Source organism: Bos indicus, chromosome 13, assembly GCF_029378745.1.
Source record: "Bos indicus isolate NIAB-ARS_2022 breed Sahiwal x Tharparkar chromosome 13, NIAB-ARS_B.indTharparkar_mat_pri_1.0, whole genome shotgun sequence".
NCBI classification, from domain to species: Eukaryota; Metazoa; Chordata; class Mammalia; order Artiodactyla; family Bovidae; genus Bos; species Bos indicus.
Window position 1 is genome coordinate 55,075,302 of NC_091772.1, and position 26,180 is coordinate 55,101,481.

The window sequence follows — 26,180 nt, forward strand, 5'->3', positions numbered from 1 at the left end:
TTACACAGAAGGCAGCATCCAGACACCCTGGTGCTGCACACCTGGTGTGACCCAGGGGACCTGCCACAGCAGTGCCCTGGACATGCCACAGTGGACACTGGCTGTGTCCAGCCTCTGCTCCTGTAAACCTCTTGGAGAGGAAATGCCAGTGGGACGTCAAGGTTTCCATGGAGGGCTCTGCAGTGGCCCCGACAGCAACCCTGTCCCACCCATCTGGGTTTGCTGTGCCCCGGGCCACTTCTTGGCACCTCTCACTCCAGGGAACCTGCAGGGCGCCTGCCTCCTGTGAACAATACCAGGACCAGCCACCTGTGTCTCTTGAGGTTCCTCATTCCCTTGGGGGACAAAGCTAATTATGGGAAAGTCCTTCATGTCAGCTTCAAGCCACCTCTTACCACCCCCACCCAACACCCCTGCCTTTCTCAGGGCACAGACCACTCCTCTGAAAGAAACACCCCCACCTCCCAGCTAAAAAAGACCAGGCAGGCCGCCCATTGAGGCGTGGCCAGTACCGTGTGTGGTCCTGTGCGGGGGTCACTAACCAGGTGGAACAAAACGTTTCCAGATCCAGGAGGAAACCATGCCGTCTGCCACACCTGCCCTAAAAGAAGTCACTGGACGTCTTAGCAAAGTCCTCATCAATCATGGAGGGGGATGCTTGTAACCCAAAGCGAGGGTACAAACTGCACTTGAGACTTTGACAGGCCCGCCCTGGTGAGCAGCGTGGGGCCCTTCCTGAGGAGGAGGCTGAGCCAGCTTCCCCGGAGAGGGAGGGGAAATGGAGGGAGTGTTTCCTGGGGACAGATGGGCAGCTCAGGAAGACGAAGGCTCTGGAGACGACGCTGTGACTGCACAACGCGCACGTGCTTGGTGCCCCTGGAGTGTGCGCTTAAAAACAGCTAAAATGGCAACATTACGTATTTTTACAATTAAAAAAGGTCACCCCAAAAGTCACACTTTCTAGTCACTTGTTCCATTCGCATCCTCTTTTCTTTCCTGGGCCACTGGCAGCCCTGACGTTGTCCCCACTCCTGACCAGCAGACTGGGGGCCCTGATCCCATCACCCATGAGCTTATTAGTGGCCCTTCTCCTCTCAGGGTTTCCTTGGGGCAGCAGGAAGTCCTTTCCAGGGCCAGCTGGCACCCAATCAGTTTGGTGACATCACCCTGGCAGCTCTATCAGCACCTGCCCCATTTCTGCAGGCCCTGTGCACATTAGGCCTGGAGCTTACAGCCAGCTGCCTTACCGCCCTCGTAGTAGTGCTGCGTGGAGTCCTCAAACGACCGGTCGTAGCTCTGGTCTGTGTAGGATGCCGGCTGGTAGGCATAGTCGCCGTGTCCTGCAAGGAAACGGGGCACCTAGCAGTCAGCAGAGGTCCTGGCTTCCCAGTCCCGGGAAAGACCACATGGACTCAGCCATCAGGTCAGGATGGCCTGCCACTGGATGTGGGTCCTGTGTCCTAGACGGAGCTTGTGGGGGCTCTTCCTGCTGTCTGGCAGCCGAGGTTCCTTTAAAGTGCAGACGGCTACCTGCTCCTGGAGCCAACAAGCCAAGGTTTACAGGGCATACTTGGTGCCCCATGTCTGACACACATGTGTCCATTAGCTCTTAATGTCACTATGTGGTCACCATCCCGCCGCCGGCTCCCACTGGAGTGCGTGACCCCTCTGGTCTTGGCCACCTCCCCACCGCCCACTGCCTGACCTGGTCACACATCCCTGCATGGGGTCCTCCCCAAATCCCACCTGTCCTCTGCAGTCACTTTAAGCCATCTCCACAAATCCTGATTTTAAAGATGCCGGAACGGTGACACGGAAAAGGAAAATAACCTGCAGAAGGTGTAACTGAGCAGCTGGGAGGTGGGTGTTACGGGACATACAGTTGGCTCAGGTTCGTCACCTTCCTGAAGGCACTTCACCATGAGCTCGTGGCCATCCTTCAGACATTTATGTCCATCCATTCAGAGGACTGTGCCCCCAGCCCCAGGGAGCCCAGTGCAGGAAGCTTCTCTCAGCAGAGACCAGCCCCCACCCTCAAAGGGGACTCTGGGTGCTTTGCTGGCGGGGGCACTGGGACTGAACTGGGAACAACTGGGGAGTGGGGACAGATGCCAAGGAAGTGGGCCTCACCATCGGGGTAGTACTGCTGGCTCATGGGCTCTGAAGCGGCCTGGCCGTGGCCGTACTGCTCACCGCCGTAGTACTCCTCCTGGCCCAAGTACTGCTGGGACGAGCCTGGGGGGACAGTGCTGACGTCACCTCCCCGAGCCCCAGAACCTCCCTGACGGGCCCACTCAGTGGGACACGGCCCACCCAGGGGACACGGGGCCCACCCAGGGGACACGGGGCCCTGCATGTCCAGCCCCCAGGAGCCGGGCTTCCCACAGCGGGCCTCCCCCCACCGGTTCCCTGTACCGAGGGCGGCCTCACCTTGCTGGGAGGGCCGGTAGGGCGCCATGGGCCGCTGCCCCATCACGCCGCCCCCCTGCCCACTCTGGCCCATCATGGCCATGGACTGGCCCTGGTAGTGCTGGCTTCCGCCCTGCGCCGCGCTGTAGTGAGACGAGGCTGCCTGCTGGTGCATCATGGACACTGGGGAACACGACAGACCCCGTAACCCAAGCAGTTCCCGGTGGTGCCCCCCCACCCCCAGACCAGTCTGCACCCTCACCCCAGGCTGCGGCTTCCACAAGGCCCCCCTGATGGGGCCACGTCACCCTTCCTGCCAAAGTGCCTTTGGGCGACTTATAAAATGTGAAACGCGGCTCCCACCTGCTGGTCCCAGAGAAGCCTGTTGCCCTGCCCTCCCCAGACGGTAGCCTCAAAGGGCCCTGGGGGGCCCCGCCTGCCTGTCCTTTCCTGCCCCCCTGCTCGGGACCCTCCAGGCAGCACTGTCCAGCACAAGATATGCGAGCCACATCACAGACTGAAAAGAAACAGGTGAAATCTATTTCAGCAACATTTTATTTGACTCAATATATCCCAAATAGGTTGTTCTCAGTATGTAATTAACATAACGAGAAGCAAGGAGTAATTTCACACCCTCTGTTTCTGTCTAAGCTTTGAAACTCATGGGGCACCCCAGTTTGGACCCTACGCTTCCTGAGTGCTCAAGGCCCCAAGCTGCCCGGCGGGGCTCCCGCCACTCCTCAGCATGCCCTGCTTGCCTCCTGCCTGTGGGAGCCCTTCCCTGTCCTCCCAGTGCAGGGTAGGGTGGGGCATGCCACCACCCTTCAGAGCCTCCCCTGAAGCTGCCGTGGGAACAGCCAAGGCCCCGACCCACCAGGCCTGTACCCACCAGCCCCGCCCCTCGGGGAGCTGCCAGAGGAGGGGGCCATGGGCCGAACAGGGCAGTACCTGGGTTGGACTGCATGTTGATGTTGGCCCGGGACACGTAGTTGCTGATGGCGCCCTGGCTCTGCAGGGGTACACTCTGCGAGGCAGGGCCTGAGTGGCTGTAGCCGGGTCCCGAGCCGTGGCCACTGCCTGACATACTCATGGAGGTGGTGGGCAGCGTGCTCTGCGCCGTCTGCTGCAGGGACACGTGGTTCGGACCTGTCGGGGGTGACGGGGTGTGAAACCCACGGAAGACCGGCTCTGAAAGACCCCCCCAACCCGAGCTTCCTTCAGGTGCCTGTGCAGGGGGGAGGCTGACCACGGTCAAGGACGCAACCAGAGAAGGAAACGGCCTGCTTCCCATCACATTAATCAACCTTCCCAATGGCTGCTACCGACTCTCAACCCAAGGACAGGACACCTGTGCACTCATGTGACCAGGTGACGCATGTCGATCTTCAGGGTCGCAGCCAATCTGGGGCTGCAACAAGGGCCTTACCCACCCCCCCGTGTCATCTGCGCATGTGTGCCCGCAACAGGGCCTCTGGGAAGAGGGGGTCTCCACTGCAGCACCAGCCACTCGGGAGCCCAGTCGGTGACCCGCTTGTTTCCCGGAACCAACCCGAGCCCAGCGTGCCGGGGCTGCTCACCATTGCCGATCTGGGCCTGCATGAGGGAGGAGGGTGGCAGGCCGGCCCCGATGGCATCACTGAGGCTACCCTGCGAGTGCAGGCCCTGGGCCGAGCCGCTCTGGGACAGCCCTCCTGGGCCCAGCGTCATGCTCTGCGTTGGCGGCTGTGGCAATAGGAAGGTCACCGGGAGGAGAGTTAACGCGAAGAACAGCCTCTAGACCATCTCATCCAGGGACTCAGCCACCCCAAGACCTGCAGCCACATTTGCTGGCTGCCTGGCAAAGCCTCTAAGACAGACCACCACTCTCATACAGCTGGACAGCTCAGGCCAAGACAGAAATGCTACTCCAAGTATTTCCCAAGCTTTTCAACACACACTTTGAGGTTCAAAGCTGGGCCCCCCATTCCTGGGACTCAGGGAGTTGCTTCACCAGCCCCAGCTGCATCCACCTCACCTTCTCCACACCCTTCCCCACCACCCTCCTTGGTCTCAGCTGGCCGGGGTCTCTGTCCCTGGTAGCCTTGAGCCCTTGCACAGCCTGTCCTGTGCTACAGTATCAGGCTGCCAGGCGCCCTGCTCCTCCTCCACCCCTAGGCCCACCTCTGATCACTGAAGATGGAGCTTCCAAGTGACCCCCTACCTACCCGGGCACCCTCATCTCCCAGATCTGAACCAGACAGCAGCCCCACAGCTTTGGACCAATGGTGTCTATACCAACCCGCCCCCCCGCCAAGCCTTGGTGGGCACTCACGGCGGGCAGCAAAGACTGCATGTTCTGGTTGGAGTCTGCGATCGTGGCCAGGTAGACCAGGTTCCGGTGTAGGATCTGCTGGTACCTGCAGGCGGGGGCATAGGTGAGGGGAGGAGCCTGCCCAGCCCTGCAGCCAAGCCCTGGGGCGGGGGGAACGGGCAGGTGGCACAGCGCTCTGCAATCCAGAAAGGGCCGGGGGTGGGGAGGGATACCCCGACCTGGTACCACTGAGTCTGTTCAGAGGATGGAGGTGGAGGTGGGTCAGAGGGATGTGGGGGCCAGGGAGACATAGGAGGGTCTGCCAGGGGGCGAGCCTCATTGGTGGACCCTGGCACTGGGCTCACTTGATACCCCAGACCTCGAAGAGGCAACAGCATCTAAGAGAGCAGCTCGTGAGCTCACTCTGCACCCAGCCCTGGGCCCCACAGCGGTCCACTCTCCCCTACACTCGCATTTTCCTCCAAACCCGCCCACCTCTCCGTGGGGAGCCACCCAGGGGGAGCTGACTCAGCAGCTTAGCTAACCCCGAGGCCCCACTCTCTCAGGCCACTGAGCCCGAGGCAGCTGGGAGGGGTGCAGGCGATGCGGCCACTCACTGGGTGCACTCAGCCGTCTTGCCCTTGCTCTGATAGTCCAGGATGCACTGGATTAGGTGGTGGTTCTCGTCCAGCATCTGAAGGAGAAGCAGACGTGAGCACGGGAACACGGTGTGTTTTCGAGTGGTCTTTGGCGGGGCTCCAGGGCACCATCCCACAGCTCATGAGGCCCAGTGGTGCCATCAGCAGAGCTGCCCCTTCACAGCCCGAGCCAGCGCCCAGCACTTTCCACATCCCTGGGCCAAGCCCGCAGCCCTGCAGGGCCAGGCTCCATCACACCCAGCCCCACCCAGACAGGTCCCAGGTTCTCTCTCTGCAGAGGAAAACCCACAGCCTGCAGGACCTGTTTTCCAGGGTCCTTGAGGGTTGACTGGAGTCTGGAGAACGTGAGACCCACAAGTAATGGCCGTGTGGTGGGGATGCCTGGGGGAGCATTCTGCAAAATGGCCACTTGGGGACAGCACCTGGGGTAGCCCTGGAGACCAGGAGGCCACAGAGGCTGCAAAAAAGGTCACCACGTGGGAGTATGGGAGGGGCTCCCAGAGACCGACCAGGAGGCCCTGAGTGGACACTTCCCATCAGGACGTGGGGCGGAGATGGGGGACCCAAGCACTGAGGGCCTCGCCCTCCCCACTCAGCCCCTGAGCCTTTGGGCTTGGTTTCTCTTGCTTGGCTTTTTGTTACAACCTCCTCCTCTTTGCTGGGCTGTTTTTGCCAACCTAGAGATGATGCGCCAAATTCTGCCATTGCCACACCGGCGGAGGAGCGGACCCGAGATGGGGAGCCACAAGGGGGCGCTGTGAGGCACGGCTGCCTGCGGAGCCCAGCGCAGGCAGGCTGTTAGATCCAGGGGGACTGGGCATCCCTGCCATTTGCCCAGGAAGTCCTTCCCAGATTAATTAAGAAAGGAAAACAACCACAGAAGGCCATGTCCTCTCCCTCTCAGAGCTGCCCCTAAAAGGCACCACAGGCTCTACCTCCTAGGCTCCTGTTGCCGGGCAGAATCCTCTCCCACGGTCACACGCTTCACATGAAGCATAAATCCATTTCAGCATCCTTCTTACCTGCTCAGAAAAGGGGGGACGCTAAGTGCTCAATGTTGGGATAACTTAAGCAATGACAGGAAAACCATAGGATGAGATGTTAACCAGCTATTATGAACATTTTTGTAGTTCTCATAACTATGAGAAAATGTTACACTGTTAGGATTTTTTAAAAACAAGGTACTATCTCACTTCATGGAAAGCAGAAGGGGAAAAAGTAGCAGCAACAACAGATTTTATTTTCTTGGGCTCTAAAATCACTGTGCATGGTGACTGCAGCCATGAAATGAAAAGACACTTGCTCCTTGGAAGGAAAACTATGACAAACCTAGACAGTGTATTAAAAAGCAGAGACATCACTTTGCTGACAAAGGTCCGTATAGTCAAAGCTATGGTTTTTCCAGTAGTCGTGTATGGATGTGAGAGTTGGACCATAAAGAAGGCTGAGCGCCAAAGAACTGATGCTTTCTAACTGTGGTGCTAGAAAAGACTCATGAGAGTCCCTGTGACAGCAGGGAGATCAAACCAGTCAATCTGAAAGGAAATCAACCCTGAATATTCATTGGAAAGACTGATGCTGAAGCTGAAGCTCCTATGCCTTGGTCACTTGATGCAAAGAGCTGACACATTAGAAAAGACCCAGATACTGGGAAAGATTTAAGTCAAAAGAAGAGGGAGGCAGAGGATGAGATGGTTAGATAGCATCACCCATTCAATGGACATGAATTTGAGCAAACTCTGCGATAGTGAAGGACAGGAACCCGGTGCATTGCAGTCCATGGGGTTGCAAAGAAATGGGCGTAACAGAGGCCAACTTCTGTTGTTGCGTCTCACAGGCTTAGCAGCTCCATCTTCCTGGACCAGGGATCAAACCCATGTCTCCTGCATTGGCAGGTAGATTCTTAGCCAGTGGCCCACCTGGGAAATCGCTGAAGGAGACTTTCTGAAGAGAATAATCAGACCCTGGGAGAGACTTCCTGAGGTAGATGACCCAGTTCTGACTGAGACGTTCTGAGGAGGGATGACCTGATCCTGAGGTGGTTGACACTCCAGAGGGGAGATGGCCCAATCGTAAGGGAGACTTTCTTAAGTGGAACACCCCAAATCAGAGATTCCCTAAAGAGGGACAGCCTGATCTATGAAAAGGATTTCTGAGGAGGGATTACCCAACTCCCAGGGAGACGTTCTGAAGAGAATGACCTGCTCTGAGGGAGATTTTGGGGGAGGAATGACCTGCTCTGAGGGATATTTTGGGGGAGGAATGACCTGATCCTCAGGGAGACTCTGAGCAGGGATGACCTAACCCTGAGAGAGACTATCTGAGGATGAGTTTTGGGATCCTGAGGGATACGGTCTCAGGAGGGATGACCAGATCTCACAGAGACTTTCAGAGCAGGAATGATCTGATCCAGAAGGAGACCTTCTGATGAGGATAATCAGACCCAGGGAGAGACTTCCTGAGGTGGGATGACTCAGTTCTGACAGAGATCTTCTGAGGAGGAAAGACCTGATCTTTGAAACACTTCCTGTGGAGCAACGACCTGATCCTGGGTAAGCCTTTGGAGGAAAGATGATCTGATCCTTAGGGAGACTTGCAAGAGGAATGATCCGATCCTGTGGGAGACTTTGTGAGGAGGGATGACTGGATCCAGAGGGAGACCTTCTGAGGAGAATTATTTGGCCCTGAGGGAGACTTTTGGACGAGAAATGAGCCAATGGGGAATCTTTCAAAAGAGGGATGACTCAATCCTGAGGGAAGCACTATCAGGAGGGATTAGCCCACCTGAAGGGAGACTTCCTGAGGATTGAAGACATCCTGAGGCATATTATCTGAGGGAGTTTATGAGTCCTAAGAGACTCTATCAGAGTTAGAATGACCTGATCCTGAGGTATACTTTGTGAGACGGATTACCTGATCCTTAGGGAGACTTTCTGAAGAGAGACGACCAATTGCCTGGGAGACTTATAGAGGTGATGACCTAATCCTGACAGTGCCTGCCAGAGGAGTGACTGAGGGGTGTCTTCTCAGGAGAGATAACAAGATCCTGAAGGGGCACTTCTGAGGAGAAATGAGGCAATCCCAAAATATCCTGGGGAGCAACAACCCAATCCCAAGGGAGACTTAATACACTTTCTTAACACAAAAAGGAAAAGGCATCTTCCACCCTAATTGAGCACAATGTGTCTGTGTTACCTGTATCCGACTCTCTGCGACCCCATGGACTGTAGCCCGCCAGGCTCCTCTGTCCAGAGGATTCTCCAGGCAAGAATACTAACGTGAGTTGACATTCTCTTCTCCAGGGGATCTTCCCAACCCAGGAATCTAATCTGGGTCTCCTGCATTGCAGGTGGATTCTTCACCATCTGAGCCACCACAGAAGCCCTATTGAGTGCAACTGACCCATAATCTTCAAAATGTCAGTTTTAAAGACGAAGATGGAAGAATTCCTTACTGGCAAACTGAATATACATGACTTGGGATTTTCTTTTCCTATGAAGCACATTTTTGGCATAAATGGGGAATTAGAATTAGGTCTACAGACCAGATAACAGTCCCATGTCCATGTCAGCTCCCACATTCCCATCTCTGTTCTGTGGTTATATCTTTGTCTTTAGGAAAGTGATGCTTGGACATTTGGGAGTAAAAGTCAGTTTGCAAATCTCAAATGATTCTGGCAAAAATAATATTTATACACAGGGCAGGGGGGCAGAGAGAGGAGGAGAGAGCGAATGAGGCAACATGTTAACTTGGGAAATCAGGGGGAAGAGAATATGGGAATTCTTTTAAAGGTTCCTGTCCCACAGATCTTTTTTCAGGATCTGTAAAATGATGTGGTCCCATAAAACAAGGGAGCAAATGGCAAAAGGGGAAGATCTCAGACCAACACAGAGGCCTAAAGAATGGGGACCATGGTGGAGGGAGACCCAGAGAGGCCCAAGAAGAGTAGCCCTGAGACCATGAACCTGACAGATTACCTGAGCTGAGGTTTCCACGACTGGGAGAAAGTCTAGGATAAAGCAGTGAGAAATGATTTAAAAGAAAGTGAGATTGCCAACTCCAAGGGAAAAAAAAAAAAGACTGGACAGGAAAAATGATCACACACAAGATCGTGCATGGAACAATATTTACACTATCACAACCAGAGGTGGATCAACCACCAGGGGACCATCCTGGGGTAATAGGGGCACTTGTGTGTGGTGGAAGAGGGAGCACGAAAATGAGCCATGACCCCCTTTGCCATCATCTTCATGTGAAAGCAAATGTTAGGGACTGAGTATCTGCTGTCCCCCTAAAACTCCTGTGTTGAAGCCCTAACTCCCAATGTGATGGCGTCTGGAGGCAGTGCCTTTGGGAGGTGTTCAGGTTTGGATAAAGTGATGGGGGCAGAGCCCCCATAATGAGATCACTGCCCTAGTGAGAAGAAAAAGACAACACCAGAGCTTCCTCTGGGATGAAGACAGCAAGAAGGTGGCCAGCCAGCCGTCCACGAACCAGGGGGCGGGTCCTCGCTGGGAATCAAATCTGCCACCACCTTGGTCTCAGACTTTCAGCCTCCAGGCTGTGCGTGGACTGAGTCAACAGACAGTGCTTAAAGCTAAGATCATTCAAGAAGCAGCCACTTGGTTTAGCAATGGTGAGGGCAAGTGGTGCTGCTGGGAGGTGGGAACCAGCATGGGGGTGGAAGAATGACCCCAAATTTCTAATACAAGCCCCACAGCATGACTTGATTCTTTACGTGCAGGTGTGGTTTTGATGAGTGTAAAATCTAACCTTAAAACAAGAAGTAAATGACCAGAGGGCAACCCTGGCTCACTCCAGATTGGAGATTACAAACAGATTTTATTTCCTATGAAAGTGAAAGTCACCTCAGTCGTGTCCGACTCTTTGTGACCCCATGGACTATACAGTCCATGTAATTCTCCAGGCCAGAATACTGGAGTGGGTAGCCTTTCCCTTCTCCAGGGGATCTTTCCAATCCAGGGATCTAACCCAGGTCTCCCAAATTGCAGGCAGATTCTTTACTAGCTGAGCTACCAGGGAAGCCCAAGAATACTGGAGTGGGTACCCTATCCCTTCTCCAGCGGATCTTCCCAACCCAGGAATCGAACCGCAGTCTCCTGCATTGCAGGTGGTTCTTTACCAACTGAGCTGTCAGGGAAGCCCTGATATTTTCTGATGGACTGGAAATCCACTGGGGTCTCCCTGAGCAGGTTCATATCCTGCCAACTACATGGTGGTTATCTGTGAATCAGTTCCTCCTTATTCCCTATATGTTTATTAAAATTTCTGAGAGAGGCATCTGTTACTGTTACCATTTAAAAGATGATTCTATTATCTTTAAGCTTCTTTTTTTGGATCTTTTAAATTTTTATTTAACTTTTTCTTTTAAAAATTTTTTTATTTTATATTGGAGTATAAATGATTTACGATGTTGTGTGAAAGGTAATTTTGAAGAGTCTGGGACTGCCGGGGCTGGGTGGGCCCAGGGCTTCACTTGTTCTTTTTCCTACTAGCGTGCCCATGCTAAGTTGCTTCAGTTGTGTCTGACTCTTTGCGACCCTATGGACTGTTGCCCCCCAGGCTTCTCAGTCCATGGAATTCTCCAGGAAAGAATACTGGAATGGGTTGCCATCTCCTCTTTCGGGGGATCTTCCTGACCCAGGGATCAAACGCTTGTCTCAGGCATCTCCTGTGCTGGCAGGGGCATTCTTTACCACGGTGCCACCAGGGAAGCCCCTTTCTTTACCTAGTGTGTGTCTAAAAAGTATGTATCCTTAATACAAAGTTGAAAAATAAAGACAACACTTACACTGACGGGGATTAACAATCTATTTCACATATTTATTGCTGTCTTCTGAGCTTTCTCACAGGAGATTCTGTGTCTTCCTGCACCAGAGGGCATGCCCCTTGCTCTCTGCCCTCTTGGGAAGCCTGGTTTTCCATAGGTTCAGGGGGATAGGGCAGGTGATGTCACAGAGAAAGGAGTTGGAGACTCATGAAATATAAGAGCTGAAACTCAAGTGCCAGGCATGGCCCAGGGCCTCTGGAGGCGAGAATCCTGGGGTAGACAGTAGAGAAGGTGGCAACACCCTTTGGAGAAGCTGGCACTCAGCACTGAGGGCCACGACTGCCAAGTCATGGTGGGATCCCATCTCTGAAGGCCTATCCTAGACCCAGGTAAGTGTGACAAGGAGGTGGCCAGACCCCACCCTTGCTTGCGATGGGAGTGGGCAGTAGGCGGCCGGAGTCAGGGCGAGTTGGCCGTGGGCACACATCTGCTTGGTGCCACAAGGCGGCTGTGTCATCTGTGATCTTGACAGCAGGGATCCAGGAGCACTCAGCAATGTCTGAGCCATGGTTGGAAAGATGACCAGGAACACACAGGTGGAGACGGAGGTAGGGCAGTCTGAGTGGCATGGACGGCCCAGGCAAAGGTGTGGCACATCCGAAAGCAGAGACAGAAGTTTTAGGAACGTGCAGAAGAGGATGTGGTGGAGACGGAGAACCATGGAACGGCTGGGGGAGGGGGAAGCCTATGCCCAGCAGAGGGTGACCTGCTGAACCTCAGCCTGGATGGACTGCAGAGGCCAACGAGACCAAGGTCATGGGACACAGGGCACAGCTGTTACCTGCCGCGTGTCACAAACGTCCCCATGCCCCATGGTGAAAACAGTGGCTTCTTAGATCTCATGATTCTGGGCTGTCGGGGCGGTCTGCCACAGGTCTCTCCTGGCCTCAGCTCTGGCATCAGTGGGGCCTCCTTGGCACGTGGTCACCCTGGTGGTCTCAGGCCCCAGTGGGTAGCCAGAGAGCACAGGTCTCATCAAGCCTCTGTTGTGCTGGCCGCTGTTTCAGCGGTCAGAGCACCACGAAGGAAAGCCCGGGGTTGCCGTAGGGGTGGGAACACAGGCTCAGAGCTGGGGTGGCCCCACTCAGCTGTTGTTTCTGTGACAATCCACCACAGGCTTTACCAGGGACTGGACCTGGCTTCGAGGGAGGTGATGACTGACCTGGCACTCTGCTGCCCATGGGGCTGCCTGGAGGTGAGGACACAGGTGATGAGGCAGGGTCGGGCTCAGGGCGCCACTGATGCCACACGTGGGGTCCTGACTGGGTGGGTGAGGGATTGAGGATATCAGAAATTTGGGAAGGGGAGGAACTAGGGGTCCTTGAGCCCACAAGAGAGTAGGGTACAGGGACTGGAGCCATCAGGGAACCCTGGAATAGGGGCACAGAGGGACCTGGAAGCCCTGAAACTTGCTGCCGAGGGGGGATCAGGTCACCCCACAATGGGCAGAAAGACCCTTCACAATGTCCTTGTGCCTGTTCTTGTAATTAACAAAGGCTGTGCCCTCGAGATGGGAAGAAATTCACGGATGTGCTGAAGTCCAGGCAGGCCCAGGGGGAGGGTGGGCCTCCAAACCCCCACCCTTGGCTGACACTCCAGCCAACCTCAGCTGGTTCTGGAAGCATCTCCCCGTGCCCACTGTGCACACACGGGGAACATTTCCGTCCCGCTGGTCTCCCACCGTCCCTGTCTCAGCCACAAAGTTCCCCGCTCGTGATTTCCTAAGCACCAGAGAATTCCACAAAACAAACACATGGTACTCAGAGGCTTCTGTGGCTGCAAGAGACCGCAGCGCACGCCTCCACATGTGGGGCCAACTCCACGTGAGATAACTCCTGGGAGCCATCTGAGCTGTGGGAGGCACGACTGGAGAACTGGGTAAGTGTCCCTGGGTAGCTGACCCTCCTCCCACCATGGTTCTCAGGGCAAACATTTTGCTAATCCATCAGGGCTCCTTCCTGCCAGCACAGAGGCAGCTGCCACCAGCCACCCCAGAGGATAACTAGGAGCCCCCAGGCCACAGACCCTGCTGATGGATGCTGACAGGACCCCTTCCAACAAACATCTGCCTGATGGGTGAATTGGTGAATCGGATATGTGGGTTTCAAAAAACCCCAAACCTTACTCCTATGGTGTCCTTGGGAGGGCTGGCCCCGCCCTGTGGTCCTCCCTCTGTGTCTGACACGTGTGTTCAGACCCTAAGGACGTGGTAAGGCACGTTAACATGGTTGTGGTTGTTCAGTTGCTCGGTTGTGTCAAATTCTTTGCAACCCCATGGACTGTAGCATGCCAGGCTTTCTTGTCCTTCACCATCTCCTGGAGTTTGCTCAAACTCATGTCCATTGAGTCGATGATGACATCCAACCATCTCGTCCTCTGTCATCTCCTTCTCCTCCTGCCTTCTATCTTTCCCAGCATTAGGGTCTCTTCCAGTGAGTAGGCTCTTCACATCAGGTGGCTAAAGAACTGGAGCTTCATCTTCAGCATCAGTCCTTCCAATGAACATTCAGGGTTGATATCCTTTAGGACTGACTGCATTGATTTCCTTGATGGCCAAGAGACTCCAAAGAGTCTTCTCCAGACTACAATTCAAAAGCATCAATTCTTCGGTGCTCAGCCTTCTTTATGGTCCAACTCTCACATCTGTACATGACTACTGGAAAAACCGTAGCTTTCACTATACTGACCTTTATTAGCAAAGTGTTATCTCTGCTTTTTAATATACTGTCCAGGTTTGTCATAGCTTTTCTTCCAAGGAGCAAGCATCTTTTTATTTCATGGCTGCAGTGACTTCACTGTCCTCAGTGATTGTGGAGCCCAAGTAAGTAAAGTCTGTCACTGTTTCCATTGTTTCCCCATCTATTTGCCATGAAGTAATGGGATGAATGCCATGATCTCAGTTTTTTGAGTGCTGAGTTTTAAGCCAGCTTTTTCACTCTCCTCTTTCACCTCATCAAGAGGCTCTTTAGTTCCTCTTCACTTTCTGTTATAAGGTTGGTATCATCTGCATTTCTGAGGTTATTGATATTTCTCCCAGAAGTCTTGATTCCAGCTTGTGCTTCATCCAGCTCAGCATTTCTCATGATGTACTCTGCATATAAGTTAAATAAGCAAGGTGACAATATACAGCCTTGACGTATTCCTTTCCGAATTTGGAACCAGTCTGTTGTTCCACGTCTGGTTCTAACTGTTGCTTCTTGTCCTGCATACAGATTTCTCAGGAGGCAGGTAAGGTGATCTGGTATTCCCATCTCTTTAAGAATTTTCCACAGTTTGTTGTGATCCATGTTAACGTGCACGCAGCTACAAACATATGTCCATCCTCCTTAAGGATGTGGGGTCCCCACATTATTCAGTCACTGTCACTCCGCCCCTGTGAGCCTGGCTCCCTTCCCTCTTCACAGGACCCTGGATTCCTACAGTTTGGGATCACCTGCCCTTCAGAATATACTTATCGCTTTTGCTCAATGTCAAGAATACCATCAAAAGGCTGAGACCATCACTTACTTACAAGGTGACTTGCCTTCCTGTACCAGATGATCATGTGTTACCACAAATGCAGTTGAAAGGATCCAACCATGTCATCTTCCTTAAAACAAGGAACCCGAGGCCTGGGGGTGGCGGCGCTGGGCTGTGAGCTGCCATAGCTCCACTCTCACTGCTGACCCCACCGCCCACTGCCATCACCAGCCCTGCAGTCCCGGCGCAGTCGCCCATCTGCTCAGGAGCCGTGCTGGCCAAGGGGTTGGGGTCACGTTTCAGGAGCCTCAGCTGCACAAACATCCAGCACCTTCGCCCTGGAGCCTTCTGACTCCTGTCATGTTCACGCAGCAGGGCACACAGTCATGGTGCCCACCACAGATCAGGCGGTCCAGACTGGCCCGATGTTGCCCAGGTCCTGCCACTTGGGGACACCAGTGCTAGGTCCCCTCACTGCAGGGGAGGGCAGCTTCTACTCAAAGCCTGGGGACCGCATAGACGCTGTCATCCAACTCCCAGCACAGGGCCCGCGGGCCTGGGGAGCAGGCTGGGGCAGAGGGCTGGGGCCACGGGCAGAGCACAGTGGGGACACCTGCGAGTGAGTGTCAGAGGGCCCCTGGCTGCCTCCCTCTCCCTCCCCCTCCAGGCTCTGCAAGAGAGACACAGCCCTGAGGAGGCGGGATTGCGGAGGGGCGGGATTGCGGAGGGGCGGGGGGTGCGGCCTGTACTTTATCCAGAGGCTTCCATCCTCCACCAGGGGGCTCCCAGGACAACACCTGGGTTGGGGCAATGCCTGGGCAGAAGGGCAGAGGCCAAGCGGTAGCTGTTCCCTCCCTGAGAACACCTATAGGGGCTGCACTCAGAGCCTCCATAGCACAGGTTCAGGTGTGCTCAGGGGCAGCACCCTGCCTCCCCACCCAGGGCTGGTCCCAGAGACCACAGTGAGGGGACACCACCACTCCCACCCCGGGAGACCCTTCTCAGGCCTCTGCTCACTGGGGTGAAAGTGCTTTCAATAATTACTGCCTGAGATGATCAACAGCAAAGTTCACAGGAGGCTCCGAGTCCCCAAGACCCTCTCAGTTGTGAATTTTAAAATGGCCAATCTACCTCCCCCATGAATTAGCCTACATTTTTAAGGCAAGTTTCAGGTCTGAGAGAGCACAGAGCACTCCCCCGACAATGGGTCACCCCTTACCCCTGTGCCCCCACCCTGCCCCTGGGCACTGAGGTCCTTGGGGCTGGGCAGCCACCCTGCTGATCTCTCTCCCATGCCTGACCCGCATCAGCAAACACGCCAACTGCCCACCCCTCCATAAGCTCTACAGAGCCTGTCTCCCCCGCACAAGGTGCTCGGGTGCAGAGGGACAAGATGCTACCCCTGCTCTTCAGCTGAGGAAACAAGCTAAGGAAACCAATATAAACAGTGATGATAAAACTCACATTTCTTAAGCAACTACTATGTGCCAAGCAGCAAGGAGGCACCTACACGTCGGCCAAGGTACAGCCACACAGGCTGTGGAGACAGCGGCACCCCAACCCCCACCAGTGACACCCAGAGCATGGTCTTGGTCCCCAGCCGGAAAGAGCAGTTCAGGATGGGTCCTGGCCTAGAGGTCAGCTGGCCAGGTACAGAGTCACTGGCTTTTCTTGGGGACACTGCCCACCTCCAGCTCAGACCCTCTGGCCAAATCATGTCCCCCATGGTTCTCACCTGGGTTGCACCTCCCCTCACACTATGCTTGGTCACTGCAAGCAAGACTACTGAGTGCATGACTGAGGCACCCCTAACCAGGCTGGCCCTTCTAGCCCCACCAGTTTTGGTGCCTGATGCGAAGAGCCATCTCATTGGAAAAGACCTCGATGCTGGGGAAGACTGAAGGCAGGCAGAGAAGGCAGCAACAGAGAATAAGATGGTTGGATGGCATCATTGACTCAACAGACATGAGCTTGAGCAAACTCCGGGAGACGGTGAAGGACAGGGAAGTCTGGCATGCTGCAGTCCACAGGGTCACAAAAAGTCGGACATGACTGAGCCACTGAACAATACCTGCTCTGCTCCCTGCAGACCACAGGCGGGACCACTGGTGACTCTCAACCTTTAAGACCCTTACTATCCCTACTCTTTGGTCCTCCCTATCTGATACGCCCCTGCCCCATGTGTCCTCCTTTAGGAGTTGAAATGCATCCCTCAAAATTACCTGGTCAAGTCCTAACTCCCAGTATCTGGGATCATGGCCTTATTTGGAAATAGGGTTCTTGGGAAAGTAATCAACTTATATTTGAGGTCACATGGATTAATGTGTTAGTTGCTCAGTTGCGTCTGACTCTGACTCCATGGACTGTAGTCCATCAGGCTCCTCTGTCCATGGGATTCTCCAGGCAAAAATACTAGAGTGGGTTGCCATCCCCTTCTCCAGGGGATATTCCTGACCCAGGATTGAACTCAGGTCTCCTGCATTGCTGGCGGATTCTTTACCATCTGAGCCAACAGAGAAGGATTAGGGCGGACCTTAAATCCCACACCTGGTGTCCTCATGAGAAGAGGGAGATTGGACACAGACACATAGGAAGGGGGCCAGGTGAAGATGGAGGCAGAGGTCAGGATTATGCGTCTACAGGCCAAGGAGCTCCAAGGACCACCAGCAATCGCCAGAAACTCAAAGAAAAGCCTGGAACAGATCCTACCTCAGAACCCCAGAAAAGAAGCAACACTGTAAACACCAAGACTTTGGATTTCCAACCCTTGGAACTGTAAGAAAATCAATTGCAGCTGTTTTAAATGACCCTGTTTGTGGTAATCTGTTATGACGGCTGTAGGAAGTGACTACAACTGCCCGTCCCAAACGCTCGACTGATGGGACCAGGGTCACAGATGCTCCAGCACATGCTAGGCACTGACTGTGCTGGACACTGTGCCAGCCTGGGGACACAACAAGAACAGGTCAGCAACACAAAACTTGGGAGCCCAAGTGACATGTCAAAATGCTGGACTCACCACATAACTGCCAAGTGGGGCCTTGAAGGTTGAGTAGGAGTTTGCCTGGCAAGCTCCTGTACAAACATACTCAAAGGACAAGAGTGTACTCCCTGCTGTCTCACTACCAAGTAGGCTTCCAAGGAACCCCTGGCTTTTTCTCAACGCTCTGAGCATGAGCACATACTGTGGACACAGTTCATATGAGTGCAGAACATGTATCTCTGATGCCCTCTCAGAATACCAGTAAGAGAGCCCTGCGTATATGCATTGACAAAACACCAAGGTGACTACACAGACTGCTAGCCCTAAAAGGTCAAACCAGATGACAGCCTAAGCCGAAGACCCATCTCCAACGGTCAGCATGCAGACCTTCTGCCCTGCGATGCAGTCTCTCTGATCTGATGTTTGGGAGCAGTGCTCAAACACACACTTCTGCCTAGAGACTTGCAAAGTGCAAACAACTGGATGAATGCTGACGCCAAGGCAGCTTTAGGAACAGTGACTATACTCGTCACACTTAGCTCCAAAAACCAGGGTCCTCAGAGCCCCTTGGGCTGCCAACATGTGCGTCTGGGTCACATGCTTGACTCTCTGCCCAACCAAGAGTCCGACATGGAGTGTCACTGTCAGGGCAGACCCTGGAGCCGCTGTCCAGGTGTGACTCCTGGCTCTACCGTGTACCAGTAGGCACTCAGCCTCCCTATACCTGTCTCCTGATCTGTAAAATGGGGATGATAGTAACTCAAGACATTAAACGAGTTGAGACCTGCAAAGCCCTTAGAATAAGGCCAGTAAGCACCCCATAAGGGTTAACCAGACAAATAAGAATGCTGTACTTTTAAACCTGTATTTCTCCTGCTTCTTAAGTCTTCTCTTCCCCATTTAGCATTTATGAGGCTCCTCGTTTGTCAAAACCAGTCACGGCAAAAGTCGTCTCAAACAGTCAAGAGACTGAGAACAAGTCCACCAGGTCCCCGCAGGTCATCAAGGAAGAAGGGCCGCGGCCATCAAAGTGAATCCCCTCAGGGGAAAAACAGGCTCACAGAAACCAAGGCATACTGCAGAGGACCGCAGGTTAGAAAAGAAAGTAACATAGCTGTCAAAAACATCAAAAAAATTCAAGCGGGAATGACTAACACTCTCTTTCTTCTGAGCTTTTCTTCTAAGGAAAAACAATAGGAAAACTGAAATCTTCATTTTCACAACTTAAGGCTTTGTTAAAGGTGCCCCAAACCAACGGGAAGGTATCTCTAGAAAACCACAAGGCCGAACTTAAAGAACGTGGGCAAGGCTGTAAAGCGAATGTGTAAAGTTTCTGTTAGGTGAGAGGCTGGCTAGGTGTCACGCTGAAAGACAATTTGACACGCGAATAAGGGCAGCAAGGTTTGGCCGGCAGGTCGGCCCCAGGGTGTAGCGCGCTCCTTGAAGGGCTGCGGGGCTACTGGAACTGCGTCCCACCCTCTGGATGCGCCCCTTTGTGCCTCGGAGTGCCAGCACTTAAGGGGGCGGTAGGGGCCGGGCGCTGGGACCTATTCCTGTCGCCCCGTGCGCCCCTCGACCAGTCAAGGTGCGCGTAGGGGCCAGGGCCGCCCATCACGCAGCGCCACCGCTTTCGCCAGCGAAGCGGATCCCCTGTGCGCGCGGGATGGCCGGCGGACACCACTCGGTGGGCGCCTGGTCCCACCGCCCTGCACCCCTACCCACGGACTGTGGCCCCAAAGATGGTGAGTCACCACTGTGCCCGCGCAGCCCGCAGTCGATCCCGGGTTGGATCCGAGGATACCATCCTGCGAGCAGCATCTTTCGGACACCACCCCTTAGGCAGTCTGTTCTGCCACCCTGCGCCCCTGCCCGCGGCCCCTGGTCTAGAAAGCTGCGGGTCCCCACCGTGCCCGGCGTGGCCCAGGGTCGTTCCCGGCTTGGATCCGCCGACACCACCCCGCGGGCCGCCCCGCGCCCTGCTCATGGCCCACGCTCGCCCCCGCCCAAACTGGCGCACGTCGGCGGCCAAGCGCGCGCGGGGCCCCGGCGGGGTCGCTGCGGTCGCCTGCGCCCCGGCTTTGTTCGCGCCCCGCGCCCGCCGGCTACCCTCGATCCGGCCCGGCGCCCGCCCGCACCCCGCAGCTCCCGTGCCGCAGTCCGGGGCCCCCAGCCCACCTTCTGGATGGTTTGCTGCGTGACCTCGCCTTTGCCTCTCGGCCGGGCGGACGCGAAAGCCACCGACATGGTAGCGGGCGCGGGATCAGCCCTAGATCATTGGGGTTTATTCTCCGGCTGCGATCGGCAGCCGGAGGCGCTCATTCTCCGCAGTCGCTGGGGGGGCGGGGGGCGCGGGGGGGGAGCCGCCTTGTGGGCTCGTCCGCCACGCCGCTGCCGCTTTGCCCTGAAGCCCGTCGCGCCCCTATCTAGTGCGCCGCCTCAGCTCAAGGCGGAGCCCCGCAAGGCGCCCCCGGGAGACCGCTCCGCGCCCCGCGCCCGGCCCGCCACCGCCGCGCCACCCCCCGCGCCCGGCTGCTGGTGGTTCAGCCGGGCCCCGCCCCGTTGCGCGCGCACGTCAGCCCGGCGCCGCCTGACGCCCCGGGACGCCGCCTTACGCCGGTAGCGTAATCGGGGGCGCCGGGGGCGGGCGGGCGCGCGTGGCGCCGGCGCAGCAACGTCGTGAATCGCCGGCTGCGCGGCCGTGAGTGTGCGCTTTTCCCGGGCCCGGCCGCGTCGTCCCATAGGCATGAGCTACGACCGCGCCATCACCGTTTTCTCGCCCGACGGCCACCTTTTCCAAGTGGAGTACGCGCAGGAGGCCGTGAAGAAGGGCTCGACCGCGGTGAGCGAGGAGGCGGGGCGCGGGGGACGGCAGGGGCCCGGGCGGCTGGGTGGGGCCCGGGTGCGTCTCGCCGACCCGCTTCCCCGGGGGCCACGCTCGCTGGCGCGCGGTGGTTCGGGGCCCAAGGAGGCATGGTGGCCTGGGGCGCACACGGAAGCTGGGATTGGGGCGCCGCTGCAAGAAAGGAGCGCCGAGGGCGGCGGTCGCGAGGGCCGGCCGGGCGACTCTCCGGGAGCCGGCTTCCGCGTACGGGCGAGCGGGGCTTCTGGTGCCTCGACAAGGGCTCTGCTGGCTGCGGGCTTCGCTTCCCCGCGCCGTGTCCGGAGCCGAGCGCGCGCCTGCCGCCGACGCCATCTTGGCGGGGCCCCCGCGCAGGCCTGGGGGGCCTGGGGCGGTGCGAGGGCGCAGAACTTAAGACGCAGAGCTCGGCCCTAGCTAGTTTCCGGGCGCTCCTTGAGGGAGTAGGTGGCTGGGGCGGACGGAGTCTGGACAGCTCCCAGGTAGCCGACTCCCCCCTCCCTGTCGTCCCCCGCCCCCAGAAAGTAGTTGCCCTCCAGGCCCAGGGCGATGTCGAGAACAAAGGGCGGCCGGTGTCGCATCGGCCCTGCAGTTCCCGGGCCGCCGGCGCGGCGGGCAGGCTCCCTCCTGGGTCCTACTGCTGAGTCCTCGCCCTTTGGACCCTGCCCCCGACTCGGGTCTCGTCGCACCTGAGCGGTCTGTCATTTAGGCCACTGTTTCAGGTGTGAATACCTGTTGTCTTTAAGATACCTGTGAGTTTATCGGTCAAATTGGATGATGGGTTTTTGTGGGGTTTTTTTTTTTTTCCTTAATCATTTAGTGTTTCAGAGGCCTGAGTAGGCAGAGAAAAAACACGGTTCTGTGAATTTTGAAGTATTTTTTATTTCATGAATCTCGAAATTAAGGCCCCCAAATCCACTTTCTGACCTACCTCAGCTCAGCTTGAAGACTACGGAGGGGGGGAATGTCACCTGATAACCCCTCCACCGTGGGCCAGCAGGTGTCTGCCTCTGCTTGCCCTGACTCTGCTGCCTCTGGGCCTGGCCTTTGCAGACAGTTTATGAGAAAGCTCCTTGAAATCTGAAAGGCTGCCACCCGGTGCTTCTTTGCACAGGACATGGAAATTTCTAAACATCCAACAGGGCTCAGACCTGGCCCCCACATTGAAGAATTAGCTGGCCCAGGTGCCTGTAGGGCCAAGGCTGAGATATCCTGTCCAAACTGAGAGAAGTTTGCTTTTACAAGTGGTTGTCTTGTTTGTGTCTGCTGTGCTTTGAGTGGGTTAACTGGCAGCCAGTGTGGTTTTTTCCCCCCATGTATTTAAAACATCTTTTTTTCTGCTATAGTGTCAGCCATAAGCAGAGCCATGGGCATCCCAGTAATAGTTGATATGTTGTTCACCTGATACCACACCAGGCATTTCTCCACTGCTGTGCACATTGGTTTCAAAAGTGCAGAAGGGGGAGTTCCTTGGCGGTCCAGTAGTTAGGACTCTGTGCTTTCACTGCTGTGGCCCAGGTTCAGTCCTTAGTCTGGGAACTAGGATCCCTTGAGCCTGATGGTATAATCAAAGAAGGAAAAAAAAAAAAAAGTGCACAGGAGAAAGAGGGAAGGACTTGGGTACAGTTTCATAATCACAGCAACACTGCTTTTGAAACACCTGACTTCACTGTTAGGGACTCATGCTCAAGCTTTACAGAGACTCTGATTCACTGGGTTGAAATGACACATGTTCACAAACACATGGATTATATAGCAGCTATTCCTTAGTTGTTTTGTAACTGAAACTACATGTCAGTATTTTAAGGCACAAGGCTAGGTGCCTAGATGGTGATGCCTGGGCTAGCTCTCCCAAAAGTGGATCGAGACCCACAGTTTGCAGGGTGTGCATGCCCCCCCCCCCCCCCAAGGGTGTTCACACATCTGCTTTTAGTGCTGTGTCTCTGGTGGCAAAACCTCTGGTCAGTTTCGTAAGTGCCCCATTGATATTTATTGAAGGTCGGTGTTCGAGGAAAAGACATTGTTGTTCTTGGTGTGGAGAAGAAGTCAGTGGCCAAACTGCAGGATGAAAGGACAGTGCGGAAGATCTGTGCGCTGGATGATAATGTCTGCATGGCATTCGCCGGTGAGTCTGGGGCCAGCACCGTGTTCCTATGTCTTGGAAGAATGGCTGTCTGGAGGCTAACCTAGTGAAAGGGCTATGGGGGGCATGTGATTGGTTAAACCGAAATCATTTAAAGATTTGGCTTTTAAGAAAAGGGCTGGCCTCAGTTTCAGGGGTACGATCCTCCCCAGGAGGCTGAAGCAGAGGGTCTAAATGAATAAACAGTTCCTAAAAGAAGAGCTGTGCTGTCTCCTCATTGCTGCTGTCAGGAGAAAGGTCAGCTGTCCACAGTTAGCCGTGTACCTATGAAGGGGGGAGAGCTGGATAGCGCCCTGCTCTCGGGATGTGCAGTGTTCTTGGACTTCTGTGGTTTCACTCATTTCCTCCTTCAGCAGGAAGATCCTGGTTCCCCTGGAGATTGACTTGTCAAAGACTTAGTGTGTAGCCTAGCACCCATAGCTCCTTAACCAGTCAGCTTTCTCAGAGGATTTCACAGAGGCTGCTGGTTCCACTGTGGGGCTCTCAGAGTAACCTTGGTGCTGCCTCTCAGGACTGGTTTTAGAACCTGCCCAAGGTTATCTGCTGTCCATGCATGTGGTCTGCGCCATCCTTGACAGTTGCCGGGGTGAGGCATGGCTTAGGGGGCATTGTCTTTGTGATCCTTGCAGGCCTCACTGCTGATGCAAGAATAGTCATCAACAGGGCCCGGGTGGAATGCCAGAGCCACCGACTGACCGTAGAGGACCCGGTCACCGTGGAGTACATCACCCGTTATATCGCCAGTCTGAAGCAGGTGGGTGTTCCTGCTGTGGCTCGGCTCTGGTGATGAGCTGTGTCCTGGGGCGTCCTGCCACGGGACATCTCTGTGGGCAAATCGGGAAACTGCACTTGTTCTACAGGCACAGTCCTAACCTTGACTTCCTCATCTGCACTTTTACTATTGTGTATCCTTTTCAGTGGCATTGTGGTGTTCTTATTTAGTGGCCTGGAGTAGTCCACATTCACATTTCTGGAGGGACACGATGTAGTTTTTGTCTTGTTCTGAATGACCAGTCACCAGACAGTTGTGAGGGGGCTAAAAGCCACTCCTGCCCTTGGTGAAATCTTAGTCACTTGTGAACCTGGTCTGTAGCCAGATTGTGTCTGCTGTCAAAGTAACTCCAAGGAACCCCAGCCATGTTCCGTGATGCAGTTCTGATCTAAGAATGAAAATGTAGCACAGGAAGGAGGAATGCTGAAAAACCATGGGCTCGTTTCATTTTTCACTTGAATTACAAGTAACCTGAACATGGGCTTAATTTATTTTCATCCTTTTGTTGTAATCTGTGTTTGGAACATGGTGTGTTTTATTCGCAGTGGGTTTTGGGCAGCCTCCATGTGGAGGCTGCAGTGTCACTGTGTCTCTTTCTCCGCTAGCGCTACACGCAGAGCAACGGGCGCCGGCCATTTGGCATCTCTGCCCTCATTGTGGGTTTTGACTTTGATGGCACCCCCCGACTCTATCAGACTGACCCCTCGGGCACATACCATGCCTGGAAGGTGAGTCCCTGGCAAGAAAGGGGCTTGGGGCTGTTTTGCCTTTGGAAGCAGTTTTGGAGGCTGTTGGGACCTTGAGCCGGCTTCATCCTGTAGAGGGATGTGTGCATACACACGTCGTGTGCTCATGACACTTGTGATGTGGAAGCCAGGAAGTTGTTCAGTGTTGATGTTTGGGAGCAAAGGACAGTGAGCTCTAAGGACACGTGGCGTATATAAGATGCCCGTGTGTCTTTCCTTAGAATCCCATTCTTAGTGGGCATGAGCACCAACTCCAAATAGCCCTTTGCAAAAAGAAGCCATGGGGCAAGGCCTCCCCCAGCCCAGCTGCCTCTCCACAGCACGCAGGAGCAGGGTGGCACTGGCTGGCTCTGGATAGTTGCATTCTGTGCCATGTAACGCACATCCCTGTTTCAGGCCAACGCTATAGGCCGGGGTGCCAAGTCAGTGCGTGAATTCCTGGAGAAGAATTATACTGACGAAGCCATTGAAACAGATGATCTGACTATTAAGCTGGTTATCAAGGCCCTTCTGGAAGTAAGTTTGTGTTTGAAACCTGGGCAAGATGAAGACACCCATACTATGGTGGTGGTGGTACTTGGCCTGGGGAATGGACAGCATGGAAAGGAACAGCCTAATTTATAGGCAACAAGGAGAGGCGCAGGCACTCATGGTACCACCAGGCACCACTTTGGTGCTTTGTCAGCTCCTTCTACATCTGGGGCAGTCAGGGTACCAAAGTGGCTAAGTTGGCCTAGAGTTCAGACTTTCTGAGGCTTAAGCTATTGCTAGAGTCAGAATTAGAAGAACTGGGAATAATGGATGGGAGCTGTGAGGTCTTAGACTCTGTCAAGACCTTGGAGGTGCTGGGGGTGAAGCCAAAGAGGCAGAGGGGGATTACAGCTTAAGGCTAGGCTGGAGCCCAGGCGTCAGGCCTCGGTGATGGGGTAGGCTGCGAGCAGTTGGCAGGGCCCTGAGTCCAGCTGTCCCAGGATCGAGGAGTGCAGATACCCCACAGGACCGCGTCAGTGTGCAGCCGGGGCACCCCGTGTCCACCCCTCCCCTTCTGCAGCAGTTCTGGGTTCAGGTTCACAGGGCACCAAGTCTGGTCAAGGTGGGTGAGGTGTCTGATGCTCTTTTCTCCCCTTGAAGGTGGTTCAGTCAGGTGGCAAAAACATAGAGCTTGCTGTCATGAGGCGAGATCAACCCCTCAAGGTAATCACCAAGTTGGTTTGCTGTCCTTCTCTTTGGGTGCGTTCCCAGTGGTCAGGGCCGGGGGCAGTGCACGTTCAGAACTGCTCTAGCGCCAAGAAATGTTCTTTACAAGGGTCCCCACATGAGTGGAAAAGCAAGCATTCCCACATTGACTATCTACACATCGGTTCCAGCTTGTCCCCTGGGTCAGCCACATGTGGCTTCGCTCTCCTGTAGAAGCAGCCAGAGGGGGCATCTGGGACTTAGGTTTGGGGGCACCTTGTGTGGCTAACCATACACTGTTCCTTTGGTAGATTTTAAATCCTGAAGAGATTGAGAAATACGTTGCTGAGATTGAAAAAGAAAAAGAAGAAAATGAAAAGAAGAAACAAAAGAAGGCATCATGATGAAATGAAATTTTGCTTGTAACGATTTTTAAATTCAAATCATGGCTGATTTCCAAAAGGATACATACGCGTTTCCATTCCACTTATCCATACTGTCCAAGTGTCCTACAATAAATTTGCCTATTTTTTAACCTTTCTTTCAGAGGTGAATGCATCTTTTAGGTGTATGGATAGCTCTTTAGGGAACTTGCTCACTTTGGGTCTCTGGAGCATTCGTTTCTGCTCCTCCTCACCAGGCTCTAAGACAAGGTGATGGTTGAGTGGGATCCCTCCCTTGGGATTTGTGGAAAGGCTGTACAGGGCAGTAGACAAGGGGTGCCATGGAGGCAGAAACTTGGGGTTTCTCCAGTTTAAGGGTTCTAGAAACAGGATGACCGTTTCTTCTCACACTTTGTTGGAGTCCTTGATGAATGTATGACATCACAAGGACA

General features: G+C 54.7%; 2 protein-coding genes across 2 annotated transcripts in view; one reads left to right on the top strand and one right to left on the bottom strand.

Moving 5' to 3' along the window:
• The window catches only part of SS18L1 (SS18L1 subunit of BAF chromatin remodeling complex), a 28,214-nt gene extending 8,215 nt beyond the window's left edge, over nt 1-19,999 (bottom strand). The window contains exons 1-8 of the mRNA XM_019972090.2: nt 19,827-19,999; nt 5,317-5,393; nt 4,721-4,805; nt 3,987-4,131; nt 3,358-3,555; nt 2,431-2,592; nt 2,131-2,235; nt 1,248-1,340 (exon numbers count right to left, since the gene is read on the bottom strand). Of these exons, the coding sequence (XP_019827649.2) occupies nt 1,248-1,340; nt 2,131-2,235; nt 2,431-2,592; nt 3,358-3,555; nt 3,987-4,131; nt 4,721-4,805; nt 5,317-5,393; nt 19,827-19,895 (934 nt within the window). The 5' untranslated portion in view covers nt 19,896-19,999. The remainder of the gene's footprint in view (nt 1-1,247; nt 1,341-2,130; nt 2,236-2,430; nt 2,593-3,357; nt 3,556-3,986; nt 4,132-4,720; nt 4,806-5,316; nt 5,394-19,826) is intronic.
• A 278-nt stretch (nt 20,000-20,277) lies between these two features.
• On the top strand, nt 20,278-25,885 carry PSMA7 (proteasome 20S subunit alpha 7). The gene is made up of 7 exons (XM_019972100.2): nt 20,278-20,490; nt 22,507-22,633; nt 23,281-23,405; nt 24,029-24,151; nt 24,566-24,685; nt 25,301-25,363; nt 25,657-25,885. The coding sequence occupies exons 1-7, from the start codon at nt 20,395-20,397 to the stop codon at nt 25,747-25,749; spliced, it is 747 nt and encodes a 248-aa protein (XP_019827659.1). The 5' UTR covers nt 20,278-20,394; the 3' UTR covers nt 25,750-25,885.
• Nucleotides 25,886-26,180: the final 295 nt, after the last annotated feature.

Coding starts and splice junctions, on each gene's coding strand:
- PSMA7 (XM_019972100.2), top strand. CDS start 20,395: ATGAGCTACGACCGCGCCATCACCGTTTTCTCGCCCGACGGCCACCTT. Junction 20,491..22,506: donor TGAAGAAGGGCTCGACCGCG/GTGAGCGAGGAG, acceptor TATTTATTGAAG/GTCGGTGTTCGAGGAAAAGA. Junction 24,686..25,300: donor TTATCAAGGCCCTTCTGGAA/GTAAGTTTGTGT, acceptor CTCCCCTTGAAG/GTGGTTCAGTCAGGTGGCAA.